General features: G+C 34.0%; 1 protein-coding gene across 21 annotated transcripts in view; it reads right to left on the reverse strand.

Annotated features, from left to right (window-relative positions):
* ROBO2 (roundabout guidance receptor 2) overlaps positions 1-27,230 on the reverse strand; it is a 1,679,075-nt gene that overhangs the window by 1,281,548 nt on the left and 370,297 nt on the right. For 13 of the 21 annotated variants that reach the window (XM_012444746.2, XM_064380035.1, XM_064380033.1 and 10 more), the window contains exon 1: positions 16,935-17,592. The exons of the other annotated variants lie outside the window; for them this stretch is intronic. In XM_012444746.2, the coding sequence (XP_012300169.2) occupies positions 16,935-17,064 (130 nt within the window). In that variant the 5' untranslated portion in view covers positions 17,065-17,592. Of the gene's footprint in view, positions 1-16,934; positions 17,593-27,230 lie in introns of those variants that run through there. 21 annotated transcript variants of the gene reach the window in all.

The raw sequence follows: 27,230 nt of genomic DNA on the forward strand, positions 1-27,230 counted from the left end.
GTTTATCCCTGCAATTAATTGGGTGTATCTCTCTCTCTCCTGCTAATCTGTATAATTTTGTTGTACTTTATATTATTTTTCAGACTGCAAGGTACTTGAGTATATAGAAAACCGACTTTATTTGGTTTCTACTTCATAGTGCCTCATGTATAATTCTTATGTGTTACATTATTTTATAATCATCTTTCAAATATGGCCTTTGAAAACCCACATAGATATAGTAAAATGTTCACACAAATATTTAAGTACTATGTTTTTACACTTAAGTATTCAGGTAAATGTTGTGGATGTATATATTACATATTTTGCATTATGAATAGAATTCCTGAAAACCAGCTTATCTTGCTAAACCTTTGAAAATGCTCCTGAAGTTCAAAGAAGACTAAGTATCAAGGCTTCTTTAAGAAATGCATCACTGCTCCCAGAAAAAGCAAATAAAAGGGCCTTTGAAGAGAATTCTAAAAGAATGGCTCCAAAGTGGGGGTTTCCTCTGACTTTGGAATAAACGTTTAACTTGGAGAAAAATGCTTTAAAATATGTGTTAAAAGTTCCTACTAATTTTTAGACCACAGTCTACCATGGATCTGATTTCTTGCATGTTCTTGCTGAGCATGCCAAAACTCAAAATAGAATTATCCTCTGACTCTAAACTGTTCCTGCACCAGGTCAGACAGTAAAGTAGACAAGTGAAGATAACTAACTTACAACTACTTATTCTCCAGTAGAAGGGAAATAGCAAGCATACTGTTTGCTATACAAAATTCTGAGGATGCGTGCCAGTAATCCCAGCACTTTGAGGGACCAGGGCAGGCAGATCACTTGAAGTCAGGAGTTGGGAGACCAGCCTGGCCAACATGGGGAAACCCCATCTCTACGGAAAATACAAAAATTAACCTGGCATGGTGGTGCACACCTGTAATCCCAGCTGCTCAGGAGGCTGAGGCATGAAAATTGCTTGACCCGGGAGGTGGAGGTTGCGGTGAGCTAAGATCACGCCACTGCACTCCAGTCTGGCAACAGAGCAAAACTTCATCTCCAAAGGAAAAAAAAAAAAAAGAAAGAAAGAAAAAGAAAAAGAAAAAAAGTCCCTGGCCCTGGGCTCCTTCATGATGGTTGAGTAGCACCGCCTGACTTTGTTATGCCTCCCCGTGGGGGTCTTAGGGTAGATGAAATGGAGCTGTCACATCCATGTTCCTGCTGTTTCCTGTGCTGTGAGCGTGCAGCCTGTTCACTGACTTGCTCTGATCCATTGAGTCTGTTGTCTACTTTGGGGACCCTAGAATTCTGACAAGCCAGTCTGCTTGTTTGAATAGTCATCTCTCGAAGTCTTTTGACCAGCTGTCATTCTTTATGAAGTTGGAGGTAAATGATAACTAATAACATATTTTATAAAAATAAAATGTCATATGTTATATTAGAAAATTAATGGACAAATTTTGAGAGAAATACTTTTAAAAAGTTTGAAAAAACGTTGCTAGTACATAATGTTGAATTGTTATCAAATTACCTAGTTTACCACAATTAATACTTCTGGGAATACCTTCAAATTAGTTACTGATTACATTCAGCAGGACTCTATTTTAATTTTAAATATAGATAGAATCTGAGAGTTGGATGGGAATACAATCTTTCATCATAATGAATATTGTGCTCTGCTCAAACTTCTAGTGACAATAAATATTAATGGTTCCAAGATAGAGAGATCATTTTCAGATGATTTGTAGTCATTAAGGAACTATTTTGCACATTGATCTGAAATCTGGGGTTTCTTAAAGCATCACTTAGTTTAGTGAAGCTTTCTTTCTTTCCTTTCCAGTTCCTTCTTTTTTTCTTTTGGAACACACATTTAAGCATCTAGGGCAAACTTTCCCTTTCTCGCTCATGCCTTAGACTCTCTTTTCCTATTTCCACACGACTCTAAGGAAAGTGATCTTCTTCCCCACTGTCCAAACTTAACAGTCACTTATTATTTTTCACATACTTCTGAAGAAAAGTCTAACACCCTATTCACCATTGTCTATGTGTTCTTTAATCCACTATTTCAAAAAGCATGACATCCAGACTGTTTCCTCACAAAATCTGCATATCATATAAACGTAGCCAAAATGTGAATTTGCCTACTTTTTCTTAACATTCACATCATGTTGCCTGCTTAAATAAGGATTTTTTAAATGTGAAATGATGCCAATGATATTTAAGTCATTCATAATTAATTTAAAGTGTTTATGCAGGCTAGATGTAATCATGTTAGGGTCCAATGATCATCTTCTACTTCTAATATATGAAAGATTCTTATTAAATACTGGTTAATAGAATCAAGAATTTTTAAAGGAATTTTTACTTTTTATGATATTGAACTGTGACACTGCTGGCCAAAATTCTAGCTAACTTTTAATACTCTGTCATCAAATTTTAAAGCATTTCTTCACATTATTTGAAATTACAATATAAATTTATTTTAAAATGTATACCAAATATTAAACTGGAAAGAAATTTATAAAATATAAGCTATGCATAGCTAATGAACAAATATACAAGTGTACTACTAATTGAGGTATATTACTAATAAATTTAAATTTAAATCAGGATATACTAAGTTTTATATTGAATTAAGAAAATAAATAATTTTTTAAACTATTGAAACCACAATAGTCATTTAAACACAATTCATGTTGGCATGTAAATTGATTTTTTTTGTGTGTGTGAAATGCTCCTTGGCATTATGAATAAAGAGCCTTAAAATGATTATATCTTTTAAGAAAATAATTCTTCTAGAAACTTTGCCAAGAAAATAATCAGATTTATACTCAAAGATATTCATAACATTGGACATAATCTAAAGTTGAGTAAAAGAAAATAAGATACAAAATTATGTACATAAGTTAATAATTATGCATATAATTTTAGATATATGTTATGCAATGTAATATACATATATTTACTAGTATATATATGTATATATATTTACTAGTATATATACATATATACTAGTATATATAAAAATATACATATATTTACTGGTGTATATATATATGTATACACACACACATATATTTACTAGTATATATATGGTGCTTGCACACACACCCATCCATTTATCTTTTACCTATCTATCATCGTCATGTGAATATCAAGAAAATTACTGGACAAGGTTAAAGTGAACATTCTTAGAGTGTAGAACTAAAGTGACTATTCTTACACAGAGGGGTTATAGTCATTTTTATTCTCTTTAAAGTTTCCTTTTATTTCCAGTGTTTCCACATTGACCATTGACTAATCTTAGTCTTAAGCTTCCTTAAGGTCTAACCTCTGCTAACATGCTATGATAGTTACTCAAACTGGAAAACAGCTATTTTCCAAGACCAAAAATCTCCAAAACATGCAGAATAAAATATTTAGCATTATCAAAAATTCGTCATCAAAATAATGTATTCATGCTTTTCAACATATTTTTTTCTTAGTTGCCTAGTTTTCCTGATATCATTTTTAAAGACACAGGCTTCATTTCTCTAGTGAGCAATGTATTTTCTAAAATACTGTCAGGCTCAGAATAATGGTAATTTGAGTAATTCTCTGATCAATGATAACATCAATCCACTTAACTTTTGTTATTATAGATATTCAAGCTTATGTCATTCCTTTTTGTACAAGGAACAGGTATGTTTAATACCCAATGCGTTTTCAGGTGCTTTTGCTGTCAAATTAGCTCACAGGAAATACATGACTATTAACAATATCAAAACTTTTTTTTTTTGGCTTTTTATTATCATTTTTATACCGTCTCTCTATCTCGAGTAGCATTAGTGAGAATTCAAGGGAGAAACTTATTCAACATTGCTTGCTTTGCTTTATAAACTGATTAAAATGCAAACAAATACATACATAATCCAGGCTACAACCAACCCCTATTTATAAGTATGGTCTGATACCTGACATTCCCAAACATTGGGAAGGTAATTTTTAAATTATTTAAAAAATGAAACTAAGAAAAGTATTGAGGAATAATGCTATAAGCAGACTTCCTTTTATCAATTTATTTACGCTCTACTAACTTAATTATTTCCATATCTAGAAATGTATCCTATAGTAAATTTAGTTTAATCTACTATACAGTAATTGTGAACTTCTGCTATCTCTTTTTTGCTTTGATACCATAAAAGTTGATGTTCATAATGAAGACTCTGAGCCATTGTGACATTCTAAAATATGAAAATATAGCAGAGAGTTTGCAATGTAGTATTAAATTAAATGCTGCATTTAAAAATATTTTAAGTTAGGCTTTTATTTGAGATGGATCTGTTTTTGATATTCCTATTAGCAGTTAACTTTATCAGAAAATCACATTCTCAGATTATATTAGGTAACAGAAAAACTGCATTTGCTAAAGTGCTTTTTTTTCCAAAGAAGTTTTTGACTTTTTTTAAATTCCAGAATTATTGAGGAAAAAAGACTCATGATTTCAAGAAAATTTTATTTTACCCATTCAATCAAATATTTCCGTTTTCATGTACTTTTCAGAATTAGTCAGATCCAACTGGATCTTAAACATGTTTTGAATCTACATTCAGCTCAAATTACTTAAAACTCTCTTGCTAAAATAATCAACCCATAGCAAACAGACTTTTAGGTAATTTATGAATTAAAGAAACGGCTAACTGGTTAAATGAGAGAAAAAAATCCCAGTCCCGTTTTCTGCATTATCAACTTTCGAAACATATTCATTTACAGTGACCTTTAGAAACCACCCTAAATAAGTAGCTGTACATTTTTTTAACAATGAATTATATTGTTCACGTAAGGTACACACAATCAACCACATTAACTGAGTGCTGACTGGGAAAGAACACAGCTTCAGTTCAAGAAGAGCATCATGTATTGGGTCTCAAAGCATCTGATTCATCCCTTGGGTTTTTGAAGCTAAAAAAGTGACCTTTTTTCTTTTTCAGTGTTTTACTTTTGACACATCAAAGTGCTTCCATGAGTTCATCCTACAATTTATTTAAATAGTGTTATGATAAGGAGAGGAAAGAAAACATAAGACAGTAACGTTGAACATTTAATGTCGTACAGTTTGAGGCTTACTAGAATACCAGGCTTGTCAACTGTGATAATGACAGATAATTGTATTGAAGTTATGTCACGATCCTCGGTAGAACTTCTACCATTTCTCAATGTTTATGTATTATTCAGACTAATAGTGACTCTGAAACAGAAAAAGCTTCTTATCTCTTAAAACTTTTATTGAGAGGAGTTCAAAATGCTCACAGTTAAGTGCTATTCTGTGTGTATTTAATGTAGAGTGAAAAGCTCTTTGGTATCCATTTTAGATTGACTGGCAACAAAACAGACAAGGAAGCATGTGCTGGAGTCATGAAGATACATATGAAAAATTAAAAGTTTAAAATTAATTTGAACTTATAATGTAATACGCCACGTGGAAATCTAAAAATCAATTTCCAAATGGAACAGCTTGAAACTTTTTCTTGCCATCTGGTTTTGGACCTGGCTCATTCAATTCCAAGTTTGCCCTTGTGAATACTCCAATTTTATATATGTGATCTGGAAACGATAATCTCCATGCTACCTAAGCCTATCTTGTTGGATTTCTTAAAATAGAGTGTTTGTTTTTTCTACACCATCAATATTCTCTAAATACCTCTTAATCATAGACTCATTTGTCTTTATTTTAAACTAGATGTGATATTAATACTTAATTTATGGAGGTAATGAATAGTGATGGCATTTTATTTAGCTAAAAATAAAAAAATAATAATATGCATCTAACATTTTTACATCTTTAATGAGCCTAAAATACAGATTGATGAATTGGAATGAGAAGAGAAAAAAAATCCAGATTTGGCTATTTGAGTAGTAAAGTAAGAGAAAAGTAGTGCTTAATATAGAGACATAGGATTAAATAAGATTATACTTGGAAAGCATTTAACACAATGCTGGCACAGAAGAAATGCTCCATGAATCCCAGCAATTAGCCTTTAGGGGTGTGTGTGTGTGTGTGTGTGTGTGTGTGTGTGTGTGTGTGATACTAACAATAAGTAAAAGGTTTGAGTATGTTTTTTTCTTGAAGAAAATATTTATTGAAAGACCACTGCTAATTACTTTACATATATGACCTTATTTGTTCCAGAGGAACTAACACTGTGAGAATGTGAGAATCACAGAAGTCAGATAACTCGCCTCAGAGTATACAACTACTAAATGGTAGACATGTTAGCATAAATTTAGTGTCTCTGTTACTTCTCGGCAATATTTCAAATAAGTTTAGCAAGCTTGAGCTGCTACCCCATAAAGTTATTTTAATTGCCTTTAAATCTATCTGCAAGATATTTACAAGAAGATTGTTGTAATCAAAATCATAAGAATTTAAACTTTTAATAGGATATATAAGAACGCATCTTCTTCTTGTACTTTGTGCTCATTTAGTTCTTAAGTGTCTGTTCAAATCTAATTGAAAGTGACTTCCAGTAACTTTGTCTCTTCTGTCTAAAATAAATTATTATAAGTTAAAATTTGTGCTTTGGAAAAATGTGCTATCACTTTCAAATTATTTAACTAGTGTACCCATCCAGTTGCCTAGGATTCTTCAAACAGACGAATAAAATCATACTTTTATGTATACATAAGGCATTTAAAATTATAACAGTAAATCTTAAAGATCATCCAATAATTTAATTATGTTATGCAGAACTGTTTTTAGAACACATATTTGAGGCTCCAAGTTACACATTTGTATCTCTATGAAAAGTCTATAAAAATGATAACTGATAACATATACCTAATAAGTAAAACAAACAATTTAATTTTTACACACTCACATAGTGAAATGCAGCAATTATAAAAGATGAACTATTTGTATATGGGATATATTTATATACTAATTTAGTTAAATTTACAGTATATAATGTCTGTGTGTATATATACTGAAGAAGTATAAATCATTTCAAATAAACCACTTCAGAAGATGATTTACACAAAATATATTATATTAGGCAAGTTAATATTTTCAGGAAAAGTTTTCAGCAACAGTGACATCATAGATGAAACTCTTCACACTGAAAGAATAGGACCAGTCCTGCAATGTGGACCTTTATTCTAGCACATGATTCTGTGTGATTGCTTTTGTTTTTAAGATACCAAAAAATAATTCTTGCAAATGTGATGAGGCAGAAGTACTACAATATGATGGGTAAGAAAGTTAGTCACCCAGGTAACCGGCAGACAGCATTGTTCCCTAAACATTGCAGGCATCATACCATTTGTCCTACCAAGTCCTGCAATGACCTTTTATTTTCAGTTCTATAAATCCTAGTTTTATCTTCCTGCTTCTTAAAGCTATATTTAACTGACTCTGTTATTTTCTTCTAATTCTCAAGATACTGCCTATTGGAATGAGGGTGGTATACTTGACTGTCCCCTACATGTCACAGTTCACCGGGGTTGGATGCCTGGCTGGTTGGATGTGATCTACCATATAACATTAGTCAAGTCATTACTTTCATACAACCAATGAGGTTGATACATATAGCATATAGTTCTATACCTCGCTGTGCTCATTGCAGTTATCATTGTTTGAAATATATTTTCCTTCTTTATTAACCTATTTAGAGTCTAAGAACTAGAGATGCTTAATTTACAGGTCATGCATCGTACAATATATTTTTCTAAATGTATCTTTATTCTTCTTTTCTCTGATCACTTAAATTACGTTTCTCTTTTATGGCTGCATAGTATTCCATGGTGTATACGTGCCACATTTTCTTTATCCAGTATATCGTTGATGGGCATTTGGGTTGGTTCCAAGTCTTTGCTATTGTGAACACTGCCACAATAAACATACCTGTGCATGTATCTTTATAATAGAATGATTTGTAATTCTTTGGGTATATACTCAGTAATGGGATTCCTGGGTCAAATGGTATTTCTATTTCTAGATCCTTAAGGAATCACCACACTGTCTTCCACAATTGTTGAACTAATTTACACTCCTTTGCAGGGACATGGATAAAGCTGGAAACCATCATTCTCAGCAAACTGACACAAGAACAGAAAACCAAACACAGCATGTTCTCACTCATAAGTGGGTGTTGAACAATGAGAACACATGGACACAGGGAGGGGAACATCACACCGGAGCCTGTTGGGGGGTTGGGGGCTAGAGGAGCAATAGCATTAGGAGAAAAAGCTAATGTAGATGATGAGGTGATGGATGCAGCAAACCACCATGGCATGTGTATACCTATGTAATAAACCTGCATGTTCTGTACATGTAACCCAGGACTTAAAGTATAATAAAAAATAACAACTATGTTTCTCTTGAGAGCATTCAATAAATATTTGTTGAATGAATGCATGTATATCTTTTAGATTTTCTACTAGGCTATATAAGTACATGGCTATACAAGATGAACTTAAAAATATTTTGTCAATAGTACAGTATATATATGTTGTTCCATCTTGAGTGTACAAATTACCTTCATAACATCTTTAGGGGCCTCCAGTGGAAATACGCAATCAGTAAAGATCTTCATCTAACAGTGCATGAAGTCCTACTCATTACACTTGGCAATCAACAATCTCAACCCTAAATCCCTGTATATTTCTTCACACTGGTTCATGAAATCCCTAAATAGGAATGGGACATTATGTTAGATAAATGAAAATCTGTACTTGTTAGCCAGGAGCAATTCTTGGGCCTCTACGGATTATAGAAAGCACTTCTGTTACATTTCTGATTGCCTTATAATAAATTCTTTATTAGCTGCCAACTATTACATTAGAGATTTCACGATATGCCCCTGTCTCTAGAACATAATGTTGGAACTTGCCCAGCTTGATAACTACTTTTTTCATGACAGAGTTTTTGACATTGATATGAAAGGGATTCTACAGAGCATATGTAGGGTCTGTCCTAATAGCTGATGTGGTGAACTCTTCATAAATTGACAGAAGGAATTAATTTCTATACCTCATACTGGCAACATATCAAGAGCTGTAAATCAACAATACTGAATGAATTCATTAGATCTTTTTTATATTTCTGAATAATAACATCAGGCAAATATTTTTCTATATAAGAATATAGGCATATTAATTTAGCATTTTATAAAGAAATGAAACTTAAAACGTAGTCATTCAAATAAATATTATTGCTAAAGGTATACAAAGTTTGTATTGTTTTTGCACAATAGTGAATTGGATAATATCCTCTTTACTTCTGTAAAAGAATTTCATTGCAAAATGAAATCTGAAGCAAATATAATAGACTTAATTTGATGTGTAGATTTTTTTTTAACAGCAAATTGGACTAGTTTCAAACTAAATTTTTTAGGTACAAACTATAGCCTGCCTAAAAAGAAATGGGTTCACAACAGCTTTCCCTCTGTTTATCAAATACAGATGCTTTCCCCCTCTAATCCTGGGATATAGAGTATTTCCTCAACCATATCACCATGCCACACATCCAAATTCCTAAATAGATTACTTGAATTTCTACATTAATCTAAATTATAACCTATGTTCAATAGGTAAAGATACTTGTAGATATCTCAAAAACAAGAATAGGAATAATTTTGTACTTTCAAAGCCATTTTCTCATTTGAAAAAAACACAAATGGGGAAAAAAAATAAACAAACAAACATAAAAACCAGCATGAATCATCCAAAAGTTAACAATTGATTTGAAGAACAGGTGCAATGCTAGAACTTACTCAATATTACCCTAAATTGAGTTTTTGGTTTGAAATCAACTATAGAATAACCTCAAAATATGATTTGGATATTTTTACTTTTCCCCCCAAAATAGAAACAAGTACATTTTAAGTTTAGATAATTTTGTTTTCAACATCATAATCATTTACCTCAGTTGAAGATACCAGCTAAGGAGAAAGGAATATTCCTTCCCCAAGAAATAAAAAAAGGCTTAAGAATTATAAAGCATAAGTTTGTAGAGGGTAGAATCCTGTAAATATAGTAGTTTTTCAAGTGTCTTCAACAGAGCAAGCTTTGAACACTTACTTAATAAATGGATTTCAAAAACCCAGTGTGGAATAAGTCAAGAAATCCCTTTTGTGGGTGAAGTTGCATATCATTTCCAAGACATCAATAAAAGACTTTGGAACTTTGATATTATTTTTGTAAGTCTGGGATCGTGATCCTTTGGTTTCATTTCTTAAAGTCTACCTTTGGACAAAGGTGATCCTCAGGACTGGTAAGACTGAATGGCTGAAAGATAACTTTTCATGGGAGCATACATAAGCCCTGATGAATTCCCTGGTCTCTGAAAATGTAATGGTCTTTAGATATAATATGCTTATTTTCTTTCCTTTTTAGAAGTATTATCTCTTGTTTGGGTGACCTTGGTTTGCTAATGAAACTAAAATCCTTCACAGCTAAAATGGCCCCAGTCTTGATTGATCAAGGTCATTATCTGATTCACATAATCTTCAGTTGACTTGGGGAAACAGACCTTATTACCGACTCTCATCATTTTTTAATTTTTTTTTTTTTGAAATTTTAATTCCCTTTCAATTAACAAAGCCTGTGAAAGTAACTAAACTTTCTTTTTTCCCCCATTTTTTAACATTCAACTAACTTTGAAGGTTGAATTTGGAAACTAAAAAACATGAAATTGCTCTGGGACTAAGGCCTAATGTTAGCCATGATCCACCCTGAAGCAAAAAATTTATAGCTAAGTTGTAAACCCTTTGAAAATGTAGCTTATAATGGAAGCGCTGACACAATCTTAACTATGCATCCATGAACACCAACACTAATATATCCAAGGCGTTTTACTACCGTCCACTTATCTCACTTTTTAAAATTAAACATCCCTCCAAGCATCTTTATTTCTCTTTCAAGTTTTTAAAGAAATTTGTGTGTATATGTTTGTAAATATGTGTATATGCATGTGTGTGTGTCATTTGGAAAGAGAAGAAGAGGGTGGGGGCTGATAGATACATACACACAAGAATTTGCACACTTACTTGATAAGGGTGGAATGCATTAATGTGCTTTTCAATCCACACTTTTCCCAGGCATAATCTGATATTATAAAGAATATACACTCCCCAACATCACTTTCTTCAAAGTGGAGCAACAGCCTGCTACCTAGGCAGTTTTCCCCAGTTTTGATAAAAGTGCTTATTTTATTTGCAAGTAAAATTCAAAGAGCTTTCTTAATATACCTACTTTAATATACCTACTTTTCTAATGTGAAGAATACCTCAAAACTCTTTCCAATTTTCCCTCTATTTGTCATTCAATTAAAAATTGTATTTTAGGTAAATATTACATGAAATCTCAGGGTATTTTAGTCACAGGGGAACAGGCATGCATTAATAACAAATAATTAAAATGAAAATTTGATGTTAAAATTTCAAAGTGAATTTGAATACAATTCAACAAAAATGACTGTGGATAAAAAATACTCAGGACATAATTTCTATAACTAAGACAAATCTATTATTCTCTAGCACCATTTTTTTCCTTATCAAAATCTTTTATGTACGGAATTTTCCTAATTTATTAAATGCTATTTTCAAAGTAACATGAAACAACATGAGTAATTTTCACAATAGATCTCAGCATAGTTGCTAATCATATTCCTCAATTACTGTATCTGAAAAAATCTAATAATTTTTGAACATATAAAAAATATACACTTCATATCTGGTTTTGGAATTACTCTTCAGTTGTAAGAAAGATAAGGTATTAAATCTATTTATTGCATACAGATGGAGATTAAATTATTTAAACAAATGAAACTCAGAAGTAATGATTATACACAGTACAAAGAACACTCTGCATTTTGCATGAATATTCATCCAGTTCAGTTTCCAGATTCCCAATCTCACATTATAAATTACTTTTGAACAACAGTGTTGCTTTTTTTCTACTGCACTACTTCCTATATGAGTCTGACAGTTTTCCAAATTTCTTGACTACTATAAAATACCTTCATATTTTTCTACAACTAAAACTGACATTTAAATGATACAGTAAAAGTCTTTGATGAAAATGATTTTCCAGCATTACAAAGGCGAGATTCATCACAGTGGCTAAAAGTAAGAAATGTGAAACTAACACTTAAAGTCAGAATATTGTACTACCAGTCTATTTTTGCATGTACTTTGTCCATTCATCAGATATTTATTGAGCATCTATTAAGTATAAGACTGCATGTTAACAAAGATTAATTTTTGTCAAAGATGAAATTTCTCTTGAAATAGCTTACAAAGTGGAAAACAAGACACAGACATACATAGCAATTAAGCACTATAAAAAGTGACAAATGTTTTCTTATATATGTAAAGTGTCATAGTCCTTTGAAAGATGAAATACAATTTTAAGTATGGACATCAGAAGTTAGAACTGTATAGTGGTTAAGGGCCATTTCAAGAAAAACATAAAGTGGCCTTATGTTTCCCCAAATCAGAAAGTCTTAAGTTATTTTATTGTTTATGAAAGAGTAAATCATCATGCTCAAATTTGATTAATATTGATTTCTTACTCAATAGCAAGGAATGTGAGACACTGGGTTGTATGATGTAGTAAAATTTGTATTAGTTCATATAACTAGGGGGAACATCAGAAGCAATATAATAATGGACTTGTATGTAGGAGGCATCATCAAATATTTAATTTTTTCATAACTTTCAAGGTTAAAAAAAAACTTCTACAAGCTCCAACAAATTCTCAAACTATTGTCAATAGATTACATGGGACTGTGCAGATTACACATCAAAATTAAAATTGCCATTCTAAATATTCCTAGGTCAGTGCTTCAATGCATCAGGAATTAAAATGTTGCAATACTATAGTATGTTCTCCTAATACAATTTAATTCTTCCTAAAGAGGAAGAAGATAACTTCCAGAGAGGCTTTCTTTGTTTAGCAAAGATAGACATTAGATAACTGGCTGCTATAGTTTATTACAGAAAGCAAGTATGGGTGTCATGTGAAACAATTTTCTGAATTATTAAAAGTTTTGATGACTTCATACTTTGTTGCCAGTAGTTTAACTCTTATGTCATAACTGAGACAACTAAATGGACTCAACAGACTCTTCCAGGAGATTTAAATGGAGTCAAGGGCAAGTGCTGGAATGGGTGGGACATTGACGACAATGTCTATTCCCTTCTCTTAGTTTGATCAGTGGCTGCTCTGATTAGTCAGTGTTTGTGTTGAACAAAGGGGTCAACGTTTGACTATTACCTTTCATGCCAGCCTTACCCACTTACATCTTTCAGTCCTATTTTTCTAGTTACACCTATTTACCGCCCATTTGCACCTTTAATAGTAGCTATAAATATTAAAATTTGGCCTAAATTCTAATTTCCAGTAGCAGAAATAGATATGATTGACCCCTTGAACAACACAGGGGTTGGAGATATTGACTTCTGTGCAAGTCAAAAACTGCATGTAACTTTTGTCTTCCCTAAAACTTAACCACCAATAACCTCCTGTTGACTGGAAGCATTACCAATAATATAAACTCTTGATAAACACGTTGTATATATGTATTATATACTGTATTCTTAAAATAAAGTGAGCTAGGGAAAAGAAAACGCTATTAAGGAAATTATAAGGAAGAGAAAATACATCTACTATTCCTTAAGTGAAAGTGGAGCATCATAACATCTTCATCTTCATGTCTTCACATTAAGTAGGTTAAGGAAGAAGAGGAGAGGTTGGCCTTGCTGTCTCAGGTGTGGCAGACACAGAAAGAAGTTCACATATAAGTGAATCTGCACAGTTCAAACCTATGTTATTCAAGGATCAACTCTACAATACATATATGTTATAGATATGTATGTATATATTCTATTATAGATATATATATATATAGTACATATATAATTATTTCTATTATGTATGTATATGTATATTATATATTTATATATAATTTCCTGATTGTTACATATATTGACCATCTGTATGGTAAGCTTTTCTGTAGAGTTATGCTCATGTGAATGGAGCTGTTTACATCTTTTAGACTTTTTTTCATGGTGAGGGCAATTGAATATAAAATAATTGGCTTCTGTAATCCTAATGAAGATAATGTCAGCCATGTAGTTAAGATTTCTGGTTAGTTTACCATAAATGCAAACTCTTATGTGTTCTTACGTCATGCTCTAAATTAATCAGACGGGACACCCGCCTTCCCTTCAGGAGTTTATATATTGTGATTAAATAGAAAAGCATATGCCTGAGGGAAAACTTGCTGGCCTACTAACCTATATTTGGCAGTCATGTTCATTGATGAGCTTAAAAATCCCTTGGTAGCCAACAATTATCTGCATTTTTCCCAAATGTTCTGGCAAGTCAGTTTCCCGTCATCTGTTTGGTGCTGCCTGGCTATATGCTGCTCATACCACCCCTCACAAGCCACAAGTATACAGTGGTCTATGAAGCTGCCACTCCCCAACCCTGCCCCAATAACCCTTTCTCTCTGAATGGTGGTTCCTGTTAATACTACAAAAATGGAAATTGTTAGCATGGGCAGGTTGCCATATGGAGGTTGACAGCTGCTCAGTCAGATTAAGGCAAATGCATATAGGCAATGTGAGCACAAAAAAATAATAATAATTCAGTAGAAAACTTTGTTGTTTTGCTATTGGTATTTTCTCCAGGATTTTTAGAAATAGAGTGTCTATTTTAAAGATTGTTTTGTAAGCAGATAAGCTTGAGCTGGTATTGATATGAAGCAAACCAAAAAAGAGTAGTTAAAGTAACCTTTAAAATGCTGTATTCCCAATTTTGATCCTCTTTGCCTCTGGCCACAGTGTTTAATTTAAAATGATTCATTCTCCCCCCCCATTCCCACCTCATATGTAGAACACTTCTGCTAGGTAGCTTTCAAAATAATAAAATAGGACCCTTACTTTGTGAAAAGGGAAATAATGCTGCACAAATTGTAAAAATGTGTTTTAAAAGACTGCATAACATGCCAAGAAAAAAAGAACAGAATTTTACAACCCACTGAAAGGTAACACACCACTATCAATAGCCAAGCTCATGAATAAATAAATATTTACAACATATACATATGCATACCAACGCGAGACTACATCACAGAAACTCAGAATCTGTGAAAAATATTTATGCAATGAATATACGATACAAACAGAGGTACTAAAAAGGAAATAATTTTAAAGCAAAGCCAACACATTTCAAGTTTTTCAGTCACTTGACTGACCTTTCCAAAATATCCCAAACTCTTTTAACAATATGAAATACGTTGCTATGATTGCCTATTCCTGAACTTAACTGAGTCATATCATCATCATAAAGCAGAGCTAGCAAATTTCTAGCTGAGCTAGTTAGAGTACATTGGAAAAAGTGGTCATATGTTCAAAGACGAAACATTTCAGACTTGCTTTACAAATGAAATCCAGTGCATCTGTATTCAAAGCTGTGTGGAATGAATAAATGCTTAGGAACACACACAAGCATTTTAAATCAACCTTTCTGAATAGGTTAACAACTTTGCTGAAATCTTACAGCTGTCTTTCTCACTGGATAACTGGAGCTCCAAAGTCTATTGCTTAAGTTTAACACAGGAAATTAAACTTTGACATGCTATAGGCACTGACCGTACATAAGAAATACAAGTTAACACTCCTGACATCAATAACACCATACATCTCTAGATCCTAAGCCACCGAAGGCCGGCATGCAGGCTAACATAAATAACAGCTTGAAGTTCACAAGAAAAAAAAATACATTGATAACACTAGGAAATATCGTAATGTGATGATATAATTTACAAGGCCTGAAGATAATTTGCAGCACCACTCCTCTGGGTGGATCTGCACCAATCATCTAAGCTAAGTGCCTGTTGGAACTTTTCCCTCAAAGGTACAGTAGGTAGACAATTTGTAATATCTTTAATGCAACAAAAGGAGAAGCAGAGAGACCAAACCGTTAGGGCTTGGGTATTTAGAAAATCCTGCTGAGATTTTGAGATAAATTTTTTAAATTTCTTGTTCATAATGTTCATGCTTCTCTTGAACCTCAGACGATAAACACTGACAGGAAAAACATGGTAGGGGAGACTCAGAAAATATTTTTAGAGCTAAGATAAAAACAGGTAAAAGAATGCTTCTGGAAAGCAAAATCCTCAGATGTATCTCCTATCAAGATTTTTCTCCAAACATACAAACAGTGTCCAGAAAGTCTCTCATGGGATATGTCTGGGGCATCATTTTGGCTCACAGCATTCACAGAACACATACCTTGATAACTTGTGTTGATATAAACAAATGGCATTCGGGGGAAGCGGAACCAACTGAACTTTACAGAAAGGTTGATTCAAAGTCTCAAAAATTCTCTCCCATCTCATGATAATTTTTCAACAGCAGAAGAAAATGGATTATAACACTTCAAACAAAGTAGTAAAAGGCTTTTTCTCATTCAGCAGATTTTTCCAATAAAGTTAATGCAATTTATCTTTATTTCTTCAACACTGATAGTCAGCCAGAAAATTAGTGTTGGTGGCAATGCATTTCACAGCATGCCCTTCCTCAGACATCCCTCTGATCATTTCACCAAATCTGCCAACAATTCAGGGATCTAATATATTCACAATCCATTTCTTTTTAAAATAATGCAGCTTCTGAAGGAGAACACATATATTCTTGCACTAGAGCAGCATGAATCTGCTCTTATAGTCTCCCTGCTTGAAATGATCACTGTAATGCTTAGAAGCCAAGAAAACCAAACATTGCAAACATATATTCATATCAAAAAGATAGAAAACTCTTCTTTCTAGCTACGTGCAACACAGATGCCCTTTCCTGAAAGAAAAACCTGATTTCAATCAGAAGCAATTGCTTCACCCTGAGCTGTCCTTAAGTTAGCATGAACCGGCCTTGATAACTCCATTTAGATCTTAACAGAAAACTTTCATTACTTACCCCCCTTCCAAGGTTTTCCTTTCCAGGGGGTCCGGGTCAGCTTGCTCAGGGTTGGTGCAGAGAGGAAGAGCATCAAAACGAAGAGAAGTTCAAGCCTAGTAATTTTCTCCACTTTCTCTGATGATAACATTTCCACAAGTTAATTTCACAAAATTTCTCACATCCTCTTCCCTCCTGGTTATGAAAATAGCATTAATGATTGAAAAATCTGAGGTAGGTGTTGTTTTGCCATCTTTAACAGCTGAAGTATCAGCTTCCTGATGTAGCCCTGAGCCAAGCTACATTTCTCACGGATCCGGCTCCTTCTCAGTACGCAGTCAGCCCTGCTTCTACTCCAGAAGCTATAAAATAATTTCTGTTCTCCACTTTGCTTTCAGGGGGAATATATTCCTCAGCGTTCTGGGTGAGCTTGATTGAAAACGATAAAAACAGTAATGTCTGTGTCCAGCAGAAGAGAGAAAAGATGTCAGGATTATGTGAAAAAGATGAGAAGCAGTTGTACTGACAGCTTTCAGGCTGCCTGTGTGATCCTAATAGCCGTGCAACCAACCAAATTGCTCTTTTAAGAGTAATAAGGCTTCATTGAAATCCGGTGTCACTGCTACTTGGGTGGGTAGTGCTGGGCTTGAAAACCACCCAGGAACCGCCACAGATAACGACTGCTTCAGTTCAGCTTCAGAATATTAAGGGCTGAGCAAAATATAGTATGCACAGAAGGTAGTTAATCTATTGTGTGGCTAGACGAGGATTCAGGCAATGTAGTACAGAAAGACTCAGAGAAAGATTCAGAACTTGAAATGCATTTTATTTTTCCTTTACTTCACCTCATGACATTCAAAGGGGATTACATCTGCACTAATGATTCATAAATGGGTCTGAAATATTTATTAGATGAACAATAATAAGTATATAATTTTTCTCCCCAGCAATAAAACAGGAAGAGCAAGTTCTCAATGTGTAGTTGCAGCTCTCTTCTGTATTAAATGAAGTCAGTTCATTTTGGCATTCCTGGGTCACCGTAATGAACCCACCATGAATGCCAAAAACAAACTTTTGGAAATACCAACATAGACTGCCAAGGCTTTCTTGAATGTGTTAATTCAAGAAAGCACATTTTTATTCGTTTGTGTACATCACCATGGAAATATAAAAATCTCCCCAAGTCTTTCTGTCTTTTGCAACTATATTTATGCAGACATTACTGGTCACAAGGTGTGGTTATAATTAACACATGACTGTGCCCCTGGATGAAGATGACATGCTGAGGTATACATATAAAATAACATAATTTCCTTTTGTCTGGCATGGTAGCTCACACCTGTAATCCCAGCACTTTGGGAGGCCAAGCTGGGAGGATAGCTTGAACCCAGGAGTTTCATACCAGACTGGGCAACATAGTGAGACCCCCCCCCAACCTCTATAAAAAAGTAAAAATTAGCCAGACATGGTGGTACATGCCTGTATTCCCAGCCACTCAGGAGGCTGAGACAAGAGGATCACTTAAGTGTGGAAAGTTGAGGCTGCAGTGAGTCATGATCATGCCACTGCACTCTAGCCTAGGTGACAGAGCAAGACTTTGTCTCAATAATAATAATAATAATAATAGAATCTTTACCACCTGAAGTGAATTGGCATAATCAAAACATCCTGGCTACTATTTTAAATATGTCTCCAGGTTAATATTATACATATGGTTGCTTATTTCCTTAACCAGGGAGCCATAATATATGAATTATGCACTTGTGTATTTTAAAGTAATCAATTTCTATATTATGATAGCCACCAGTTTTATGATGTTTTCAATTTCGAAAGGGAATAAATAGCCCCTTTCAAATCATATTCTTGGAAGAGGTACCTTTAGAAGAGTAAGTTATCTTGTTAAGATAAGCCATATATTAAATTTGAAAATATGGTTATTACAACTGGCTTTTATATAAAGGAAACAATGTTTGTCAAAAAAAATTAATGGAACATACAAAATAAACTCTAAGATTGTGCCTTAGTTTAGAAACAATGATCACCCTGTATTCACTTTTAATTTAAATACTTCTCTGTGAGGAAGGAAAAACGTATGCCCATTTTATAAATAGTGAACTTAAAATTCCATGTCTTTGCATACTTAAAAATGGGAAGCTTATATTTAACTCAGAATTTGCTTTTCTTTTTCCAGTCACTATCCTCTTTACCTGCCCATTTCCTCTCTCTTTAAATGCAAGTAAACAGAAGTTGGTAGAATAAACTGACCAACTCCCTCAACACCACCTTCTGAGGAAGACTCTAGAACCAAACTCATTTACCATCCACTGGCTTCATTCCTCTTCAAAGAAAAAGCACAACCTTTCATGATTAGCAATTTAAAAAAATGTCTTGGGCCTCTGGTAGAATAGAAAAATGTCAAGTAGGTTTGAATATAATAAAAGGGTGTGAGTAGAAACATTGAATTTTTCTGAAGGGTCCGGTCAGAATAAGGTTACTAGGAAAAGCATTCTTTTCTGAGTATGAGGTTAAGTTGGCCAGGTTCACACCAAAAATATTTCATGTTTTCCAGCTTCATCCACGTCCCTGAATTCTCAGCAAACTAACATAAGAACACTCATAAGTGGGAGTTTAACAATGAGAACACATGGACACAGGTAGGGGAACAGCACACACCAGGGCCTGTCGGGGGGGTCAGGGGGTTGAGGGGAGGGATAGCATTAGGTGAAATATCTAATGTAGATGAAGGATTGATGGGTACAGCAAACCACCATGGCACATGTATACCTATGTAACAAACCTGCACATTCTGCACATGTACCCCAGAACTTAAAAGTATAATAAAAAAATAAGTAAATTAAATAAAATACAGAAAAAAAACTTAAAAAAATTTCATGTTTAGACTTCCAAGATTTCTTTCCTTTTCAGTAATCTCTGGTAGACACCTGGCCATAGCTCTTCTGATGGGGAAACTGAAATGGAATTGGAAGAACCAAATCACTGTTGTTCATACAGGGAGCGTCGCTCTCTTCCAGAATTCATCTGGCAGAAGCCTGATGTTCTGCTGGAGCTTTCTGCACACCAGAAGAGATGAGAGAAAACCTCCTCATATGGAACTAGGTGGGGGTAGCCAACAGAATACACAAGGGTAAAATTTGAAGGAAAAGTGAAAGATTAAGTGGAGAGGCAGTCCAATGAGACATATATCTGTGTAAGCATGAGTTTAGAAATGCCTTTCCATCTATGTTAATATTAATAACAAATTAGCTAACTTATTACAATTTCTAAGCACTTTTCATTCATCAACTCATTTAATCCTTACCAGAACACAATGAAGTAGGGATAATTCTTACCTGCATTTAGTACAGTATAAACTGAAGCACAGAGAGTTTAAGTCACTTATCCAAGGTCAGAGTGCTGTGTTTTGAATTCAAAGCCCTCAGTTCTGAGCCTTTGCTAATCCCTATGCTAAAGCCTCTACTGGACTGTGTGGTCTCTGTACTCTCAGTCCTTCTGAGCTACCTTGCTCATAAGTAATAGCTTAATAGAAAAGAATAACAAATAATAACATGCTCAATATATGCAAGGTTTTAAATGTTTTAGATGTTTTTTATTTTCACGAACTTGTGAGGTGAGTCTTTTATTATTCATGCTTTACATACTGCTACTTAGCCAATGTCACACAGTGATTACACAGCAGAGCTACAGTTTGAACCCTACATGGCCTCAGTTTTTGTTATTTGTCTCTTTTACCGAGTCTGGTGCATGGATCTTGGGAAACTGGAAAGGGCTCAAGCGAAGCTGGAAAGGTAAGAGAGTGGGAGGGGGTTTTGGGTAACTGTGGCTTCCAATCCTCTAGTTTATTGGCAGCAGCACAAGATCTATAAATGGGAAGGTATCAGAGAAGGTCCACTGAGAGAGGCAATCAGAATAAAATTCCTCACCACCTGCTTGTGCTTAAAGGAAAACATAAAGAAAAAGAAGGCCCCAGCAAGACCTGACTTACAGACAGTCACAACATAATAAATGCTTTAATGCAGGCCATAAAGAATTGTTAGGAAGACTGCGGAGAAGGAGTACTATAAAAGAGGTATATATTAAAGTGAAGTTCAGTGGGAGAGAAGAGAAAGAGCTGGTTCGGCTAGGACATTCAGGGCAGAGAAGGTGGCTTTTCACTAAGTATCAAATAATGAGAATATATTTTAAGACTAGGTCAAGTCGGGCAAGAGGCAGAGGATAATCCAGGCTGAAGAAATAGCATGAGCATGATTACAGGGATGCAAGAAAGCCTGTCCCCTTCCAGGACCTGCCAGGAAGGCAGTGAGGCTGGATGAGTAGCAGGGCATGAGGTAGCGGTGGTAGGCAGGGGCTAGCGTCAAATCTTCAGTACATTAACTGCCAAAAGTCTTAGGCTTTCCCCTCAATGGTAGGGTGTCAATAAAGGGTTTAAATCAGGGAAATTACATGATCCAAAACGAGTTTTTAAAAAAAATATGTGGCTGCATTATGATGGAGAAGGAAATTAGAAGCGGGAAAAAACCACTTAAATATACAAAAGTCCAAGCAAGAAAACTTTGGAAACTGAACTGAAAGTACTGGGAAGAAATAAAAAGAGATTAATTTGAAATAAACTTTAAGGTTTATTATCTACATTCCTTAATTGAAGAAACATTTAATAACCTATACATTAAGCCAGAAAAAAATGCTAGGTATTTTAAAAATAATCAGAGAAAGTCCCTGTTACCAAAATGCTTATATCCTTAAGAATTTAATTACATATTAGATACAAAGAATTAAGGGAAGTTATCACAGCATTTAAGCTCTCTTCTTTAAATATATCATTTGAAGTTTGATTTTGTCTGTCCTGCTAGCATTTGCTTCAACTTTGACACCATTTTGCAAGATTTGGGATTCTTTGTAATTACACGTATTCATTTTTATCCTAATACCATGATTTACTCTATTCTAATTATACCCCTCTGACATCTTACTATTTATGCACAATAAATCCCGTCTTGTCTTTTATTTTCTTAATAAGCATATAATTTTTACTAATCTCTGATAACAGGTAATAATGGCATAACGTGAGCTATATTATTTAGCTTTTAATGATTGAACATGTATGAGATAAAACCTTCCATAATGAGTTTACAAACAAAAATTGTCACTAAGCATTTGAAAAAAATACGTCAAATTTTATATCAATATGTTGTTTTTAATCTCACTGATTATACTCACTTCATTAGATGAAGTTGAAGACTGAGACAAATCCATTTTCTGAAAATTCTGTGAGTTTGGTCAGTAGGTAACTAGCAGTCTCTCAATAAGGATCAATTTTAACCTCAAAAAGACATTTGGCAACGTCTGAAGACACTTTGTGATTGTTACAACATGGTTGAAAGAGTGCAACCCTCTTGTGGGTAGAGGCCAGGGATGCCACTAAACATCCTGTGATGCACAGGACAGGCATCCTGACAAAGAATTATCAGAAAAAAATTTCCAAAGTGTGGAAGCTGAGAAACTCTGAGTAATCCTCAGCTTGTCTGATCACAAGATGACAATTCTTATAGCCATCATTTTATGTAGGTATAGTCAGAACTCAGAACAAATGGTGTACTTTTTTTTCTCTCCCTTCTTCTTCTTTTTTTTTTTTTTTTGAGACAGGGGTTTGCTCTGTCACCAAGGCTAAAGTGCAGTGGTGAGATCATGACTTACTGCAGCCTCGAACTCTTGGGCTCAAGCAATCTTCCTGCCTCTGTCTCTGGAGTAGCTGGGACTACAGGCACTCACCACAGCACCTAGCTAATTTTTCTATCTTTTTGTACAGACTGGAGTCTGGCTATGTTGCCTAAGCTGATATTAAACTCCTGGATTCAGGTGATCCTCTGTTCCCAGCCTCCCAAAATGCTCCAATTAAAGGCGTGACCTAAAATGCTTTTCGTGACTGAGGAAGCTCACAAGATGACTACAGAACACTTATGGCCAGCACACTCTGCAACTACAGCAATGCAAAATACCCTATTTATATTCTTAGGCTTCTAAGGAAGTCTCCTATTTCTGCTATGATAATTCACCCACAGAGAATAACTCATCTCCCTGATCACTTTACATTAGGCCAAAGAAATGGCGGGTTTACCCAGCTTGAGTGCTGGAAAGGGCCCAGTGATGCATGTATACATCAGTAAAAATCTTTCTAGTCTAGAAAAATTCTCACTATTTCTTCTTGACACAGACAGATGAAAAAAAAAAAAGGAAAAACAAAAGGAAAAAAAAAACAACAACAACCATAAAATAAAATGAGAAAGTCATCAGGGCAAACTTAGCTGTGTGACTCTCCAGCTACTCTCCTTCTCATTAACTTGGCTAAGAGTAGTCTCTATTGACTACAGGCTGCACTATTGTTAATACATTGTATTATATACCCCATCAACAAGCCATCAGAATAAAATTTTAGCTGAGATTTAATCAAAGAGAGAGTAGTAAATTGGCATTAGCATTAGCTTCATAACTCTTGAAAGACCACAAATTAATTTACTATTACATATATACATACATATGTAGTTGAATTAATTACATTGTTATTTCTCCCTAATTCTTTAACATTCAGTTCTGACTATGCAAGCCAAAATACAGATCTGAATGTTTCAATGCCATATTAAAAATACACTTTAATTCTTTGTTTTTAATCATGTTTTCCCACAAACAGAAACAACAAGCTATTGTATACATCTTTTCTAGCTCAGCCTACTGAAAATGCAAAATCATTCCACAGCAAGAGAAACACTACATGTTTTTTGCACACTGTATGGTAACATATAATATATATTGTTGTATTTCCCAGGTCAAATATGTACAGTTATATATGTACCAGGTCAAATGCATAATGTACAAATATTTCAGTTACAATATGGCTGAAGAATTAACTCTGGTTAATTGAAATATCTACTTAAATACAAGAAAAAATCACTTATTTTCAGTGTTATCGAGAAGTACTTTAAATCTTTTTATTCCCTTTTCCTTTGCCAGTGATTTCTACAGAGTGAACATCTCTGGACCCCTCTGATGATTTAAGACCCTGCAGCACCTGAGTATCAGTGGGTTACACATCAGTTCTCATCCTATTAGATTACAGTTATAGGAGACAAAAAGGTAGGGCTGAATTTGCAATGAGATCAGGGCAAGCTGCGTTAGTTGAACCTTAACGTGAGCTCCTATTACATTGCATTTTTGCTACTGTTTCCTTTTTATTAAAAAATTAAGCAGAGGCTTATATGTCTTATTGGAGGGTCCTAGTTGATCGTGTTTTGCTTTATAATATGCTTTTAAACATTTTAACTGAGATAGGCAGCTTAATGTTTTGCTCCATATAAGCTTCTTTAGAAAAGTAGTTCAAAATATTGATGTGTTTGTTGGAATAATCTGAGCAAATTTGTTAGCATGCTACTCTGTGGTTTTGACTCAACAAGTCATATGTAGGGCCTTGGTTCATGCATTTTTTAAAAAAATGATCTGTTATGTGTACCTCTGAAATGCTACTCCAGTGTTAACTATCTTGGAAGGAAAAGCTTAAGCATTCTGGTTTGCTATATAGCACCTAGTTCAGTATTTTTATACACACAGACACATACGTATATATGTGTGTGTGTATATATACATGTGTGTGTGTATATATATATACACACATACACATACACACATATAATTAAAGTTTAAATCTTTTTAACAAAATATATTTTGAGAATTCATATGAAAAATTAGTTTCTGGCATTTGTTAACACATAGTTAATCTAAGTTGCAAGTGATTACATGACTTCACTGTTAAGAAGGCAGAATATGGGTCCTGAGGAGATGTCCTAGTGATTTTACAGAGAATAAGCCTTGGAATCTCATCAAACATGCTTGAACCTGTAAAATATCCTTTTTTTTATCTTAGATATTTTCTTGGGCTTATGTAAAGTTCATTTAAAGGACAGTGCTGGAAAGGTTGACATGGTTTATTGGCTATGCTACATCAATTACATAAAATGTTTCTTTTCTATAGGAGATACCAACAGGGTGTTTATTTTTTAAATTTCTTATTTATAATAAATTTAACCAATCACGGGATATTCCTTTCTACAAATACATAAAATCTACATAGTCTAAATAGCACAGTCACTAAATTATAGTGTTGCAGAGTTCCATGAAGATGTTTGCAGAATATGTACAGTCATGCATTGCTTAGATATTTCCTGAGAAATGCATCACTGAGTGATTCCAGCATTGTGTGAATATCTTAGGTGTACTCATACAAACCTAGATGGTAGAGCTTGCTACACGACTAGATTATACAACACAGCCTAATGCTCCTATGTTACAAACCTGTACACCAGTTAGTGGACTAGATACTCTAGGCAATTGTAATACAATGGAAAGTATTTGTGCATGTAAATATGAAAAGGGTAGAGCAAAACTATGGTATTAAAATCTTACAGGACCACTGTCATGTATGGGATCTAACACTGACTAAAATGTCATTGTGCAGTGCATGAATGTATTAATACATACCTGAATCTGCTAGTGGTTCCCCCCGAATGCTCTTGAGACCTCTAGGGTATTATAATATTGATTCCATTTATAGTTAAATGGTAGATATTCCAACGAAAAGTGTTTCTATATTATGAATGTTGAAGACAGCAGATACAACTATTGCACAGTTAACTTTACTTTTTAGAAATAAACAAATACGTAAGAGTTTTCAGATCATTTATAAGCTGAAAAATAGTGTAAATTTTGAACAAATTTAAGTAGTGTTTAATAAATGTAAAACAATATTTTTGCAATGTCTTTAACCACCTTCTATGACGAATTCCTATTATCAATTCAGAATTGCTGTAAAAATAGCTGTAGGCTTATCATACAGCCATATATCAGTATATACTTAAAGTGTGAGTATCACAGATAAAAAGTTGACACTACAATAGAAATAATTGATTTTTCTCTCATGAAAAAGTCTGAATACAATCAAATTTTGCTCCATTAAGGTAGAGAGATTTAGGCTGTATTTTGTTTCTTCTTCAGGGATGGCCTCCATTTACAAGACAAGCATCTGAGAGGTTCTCTGCATCCATAGACATTATCATGTCACAGGATGGAAGACAAGATAAAGAAAGTGGCAGAGGTGCAAGCAGCTATCTCTCAGAAGGGTTTAGGAAAATTGCCACTTACCACTTACACTTACAATCTCCTGGCCATATTTTTGTTACATAGTCAAAGTTAGCTACAACAGAAGCAATGACCAGCTAAAATTCTGGGTTTCTATTCATTTGAGAGAAAACAAAAATACATTTTGGGAGAAAACTAGCAGTCTCTGACATAGAATATCATGACAAATAGATGGATAACAGGTCTTGTGACGTAGAATATCATGACAGATAGATGGATACCAGGTCTTCAAAAACAACTTTAGTAACTTTCACCTGCTAACACAGCAACACTTGCTACTTTAGAGATTTGAAGTATCAGGTGTAATGAGATCAAGTACATAATAAAATGATCTTATTTCATAGGTTAATAGAATATCAGAGCCAGATCAGGCTAAAAGATCACTTAGTCTAAAAAGCACAAAAAACAAACATCCTTCACCAGTGAGTATCCTAGGTTTTGTTTAAATACCTCAAGTTATACAATTCTGAGTTTTTTTGAAAGCCTATTCTTGATCTCAAGTGCTTCAGATAATATTAATTTCTAAACATTTATTCTAATCCTATCGTTTAAAATGATGCTATAAATATTTTCTTTCTTCATCAAAATTATTCTTTAAATACCAGGAAATAGCTGCTTTTCCCCCTTTAGTGTCATTCCTAATATCACCCTCAGGCTAAATAATCTGCATTGCTTGAACACAAGTTGTAGACTCATTATCATCTAAGTAATGTCCTTCCTTTGGATTTCTGGATGCTATTGATTTTGTTAAAGTCGATCTTAACATCTGATGCAACAATATGTATTCATCCTAAAGCACAAGACTTTCTTCTCCTTTCTTCCTAATTCAAGCTGAACCAAACATAACAGAAATCATCTGGCAACTCTTCTCAGTACCCTCTCCCTCTTATCGCCACCCATCTCATTCCCATTGCTTAGATAAAGAGTAGGTCATATGACAAAAGCATGACTCACAATTACTTTCTACAGTTCATTTGTCCTGTGTCCTGTGGCATTACGCCTAATGATTTTGACAAGAAAGGAGTCACCTGGCTTCATTTCCTTTTCTGCTGAATGTCAATTTCACATGACCATGGGGACTATTCATTAGCCTCTGAAACTTCCAGTAAGAGGCAA

The sequence above is a fragment of the Aotus nancymaae genome, unplaced genomic scaffold (assembly GCF_030222135.1).
Source record: "Aotus nancymaae isolate 86718 unplaced genomic scaffold, 86718_ANA_hifiasm-v0.15.2.pri h1tg000022l_1, whole genome shotgun sequence".
Lineage (NCBI taxonomy): Eukaryota > Metazoa > Chordata > Mammalia > Primates > Aotidae > Aotus > Aotus nancymaae.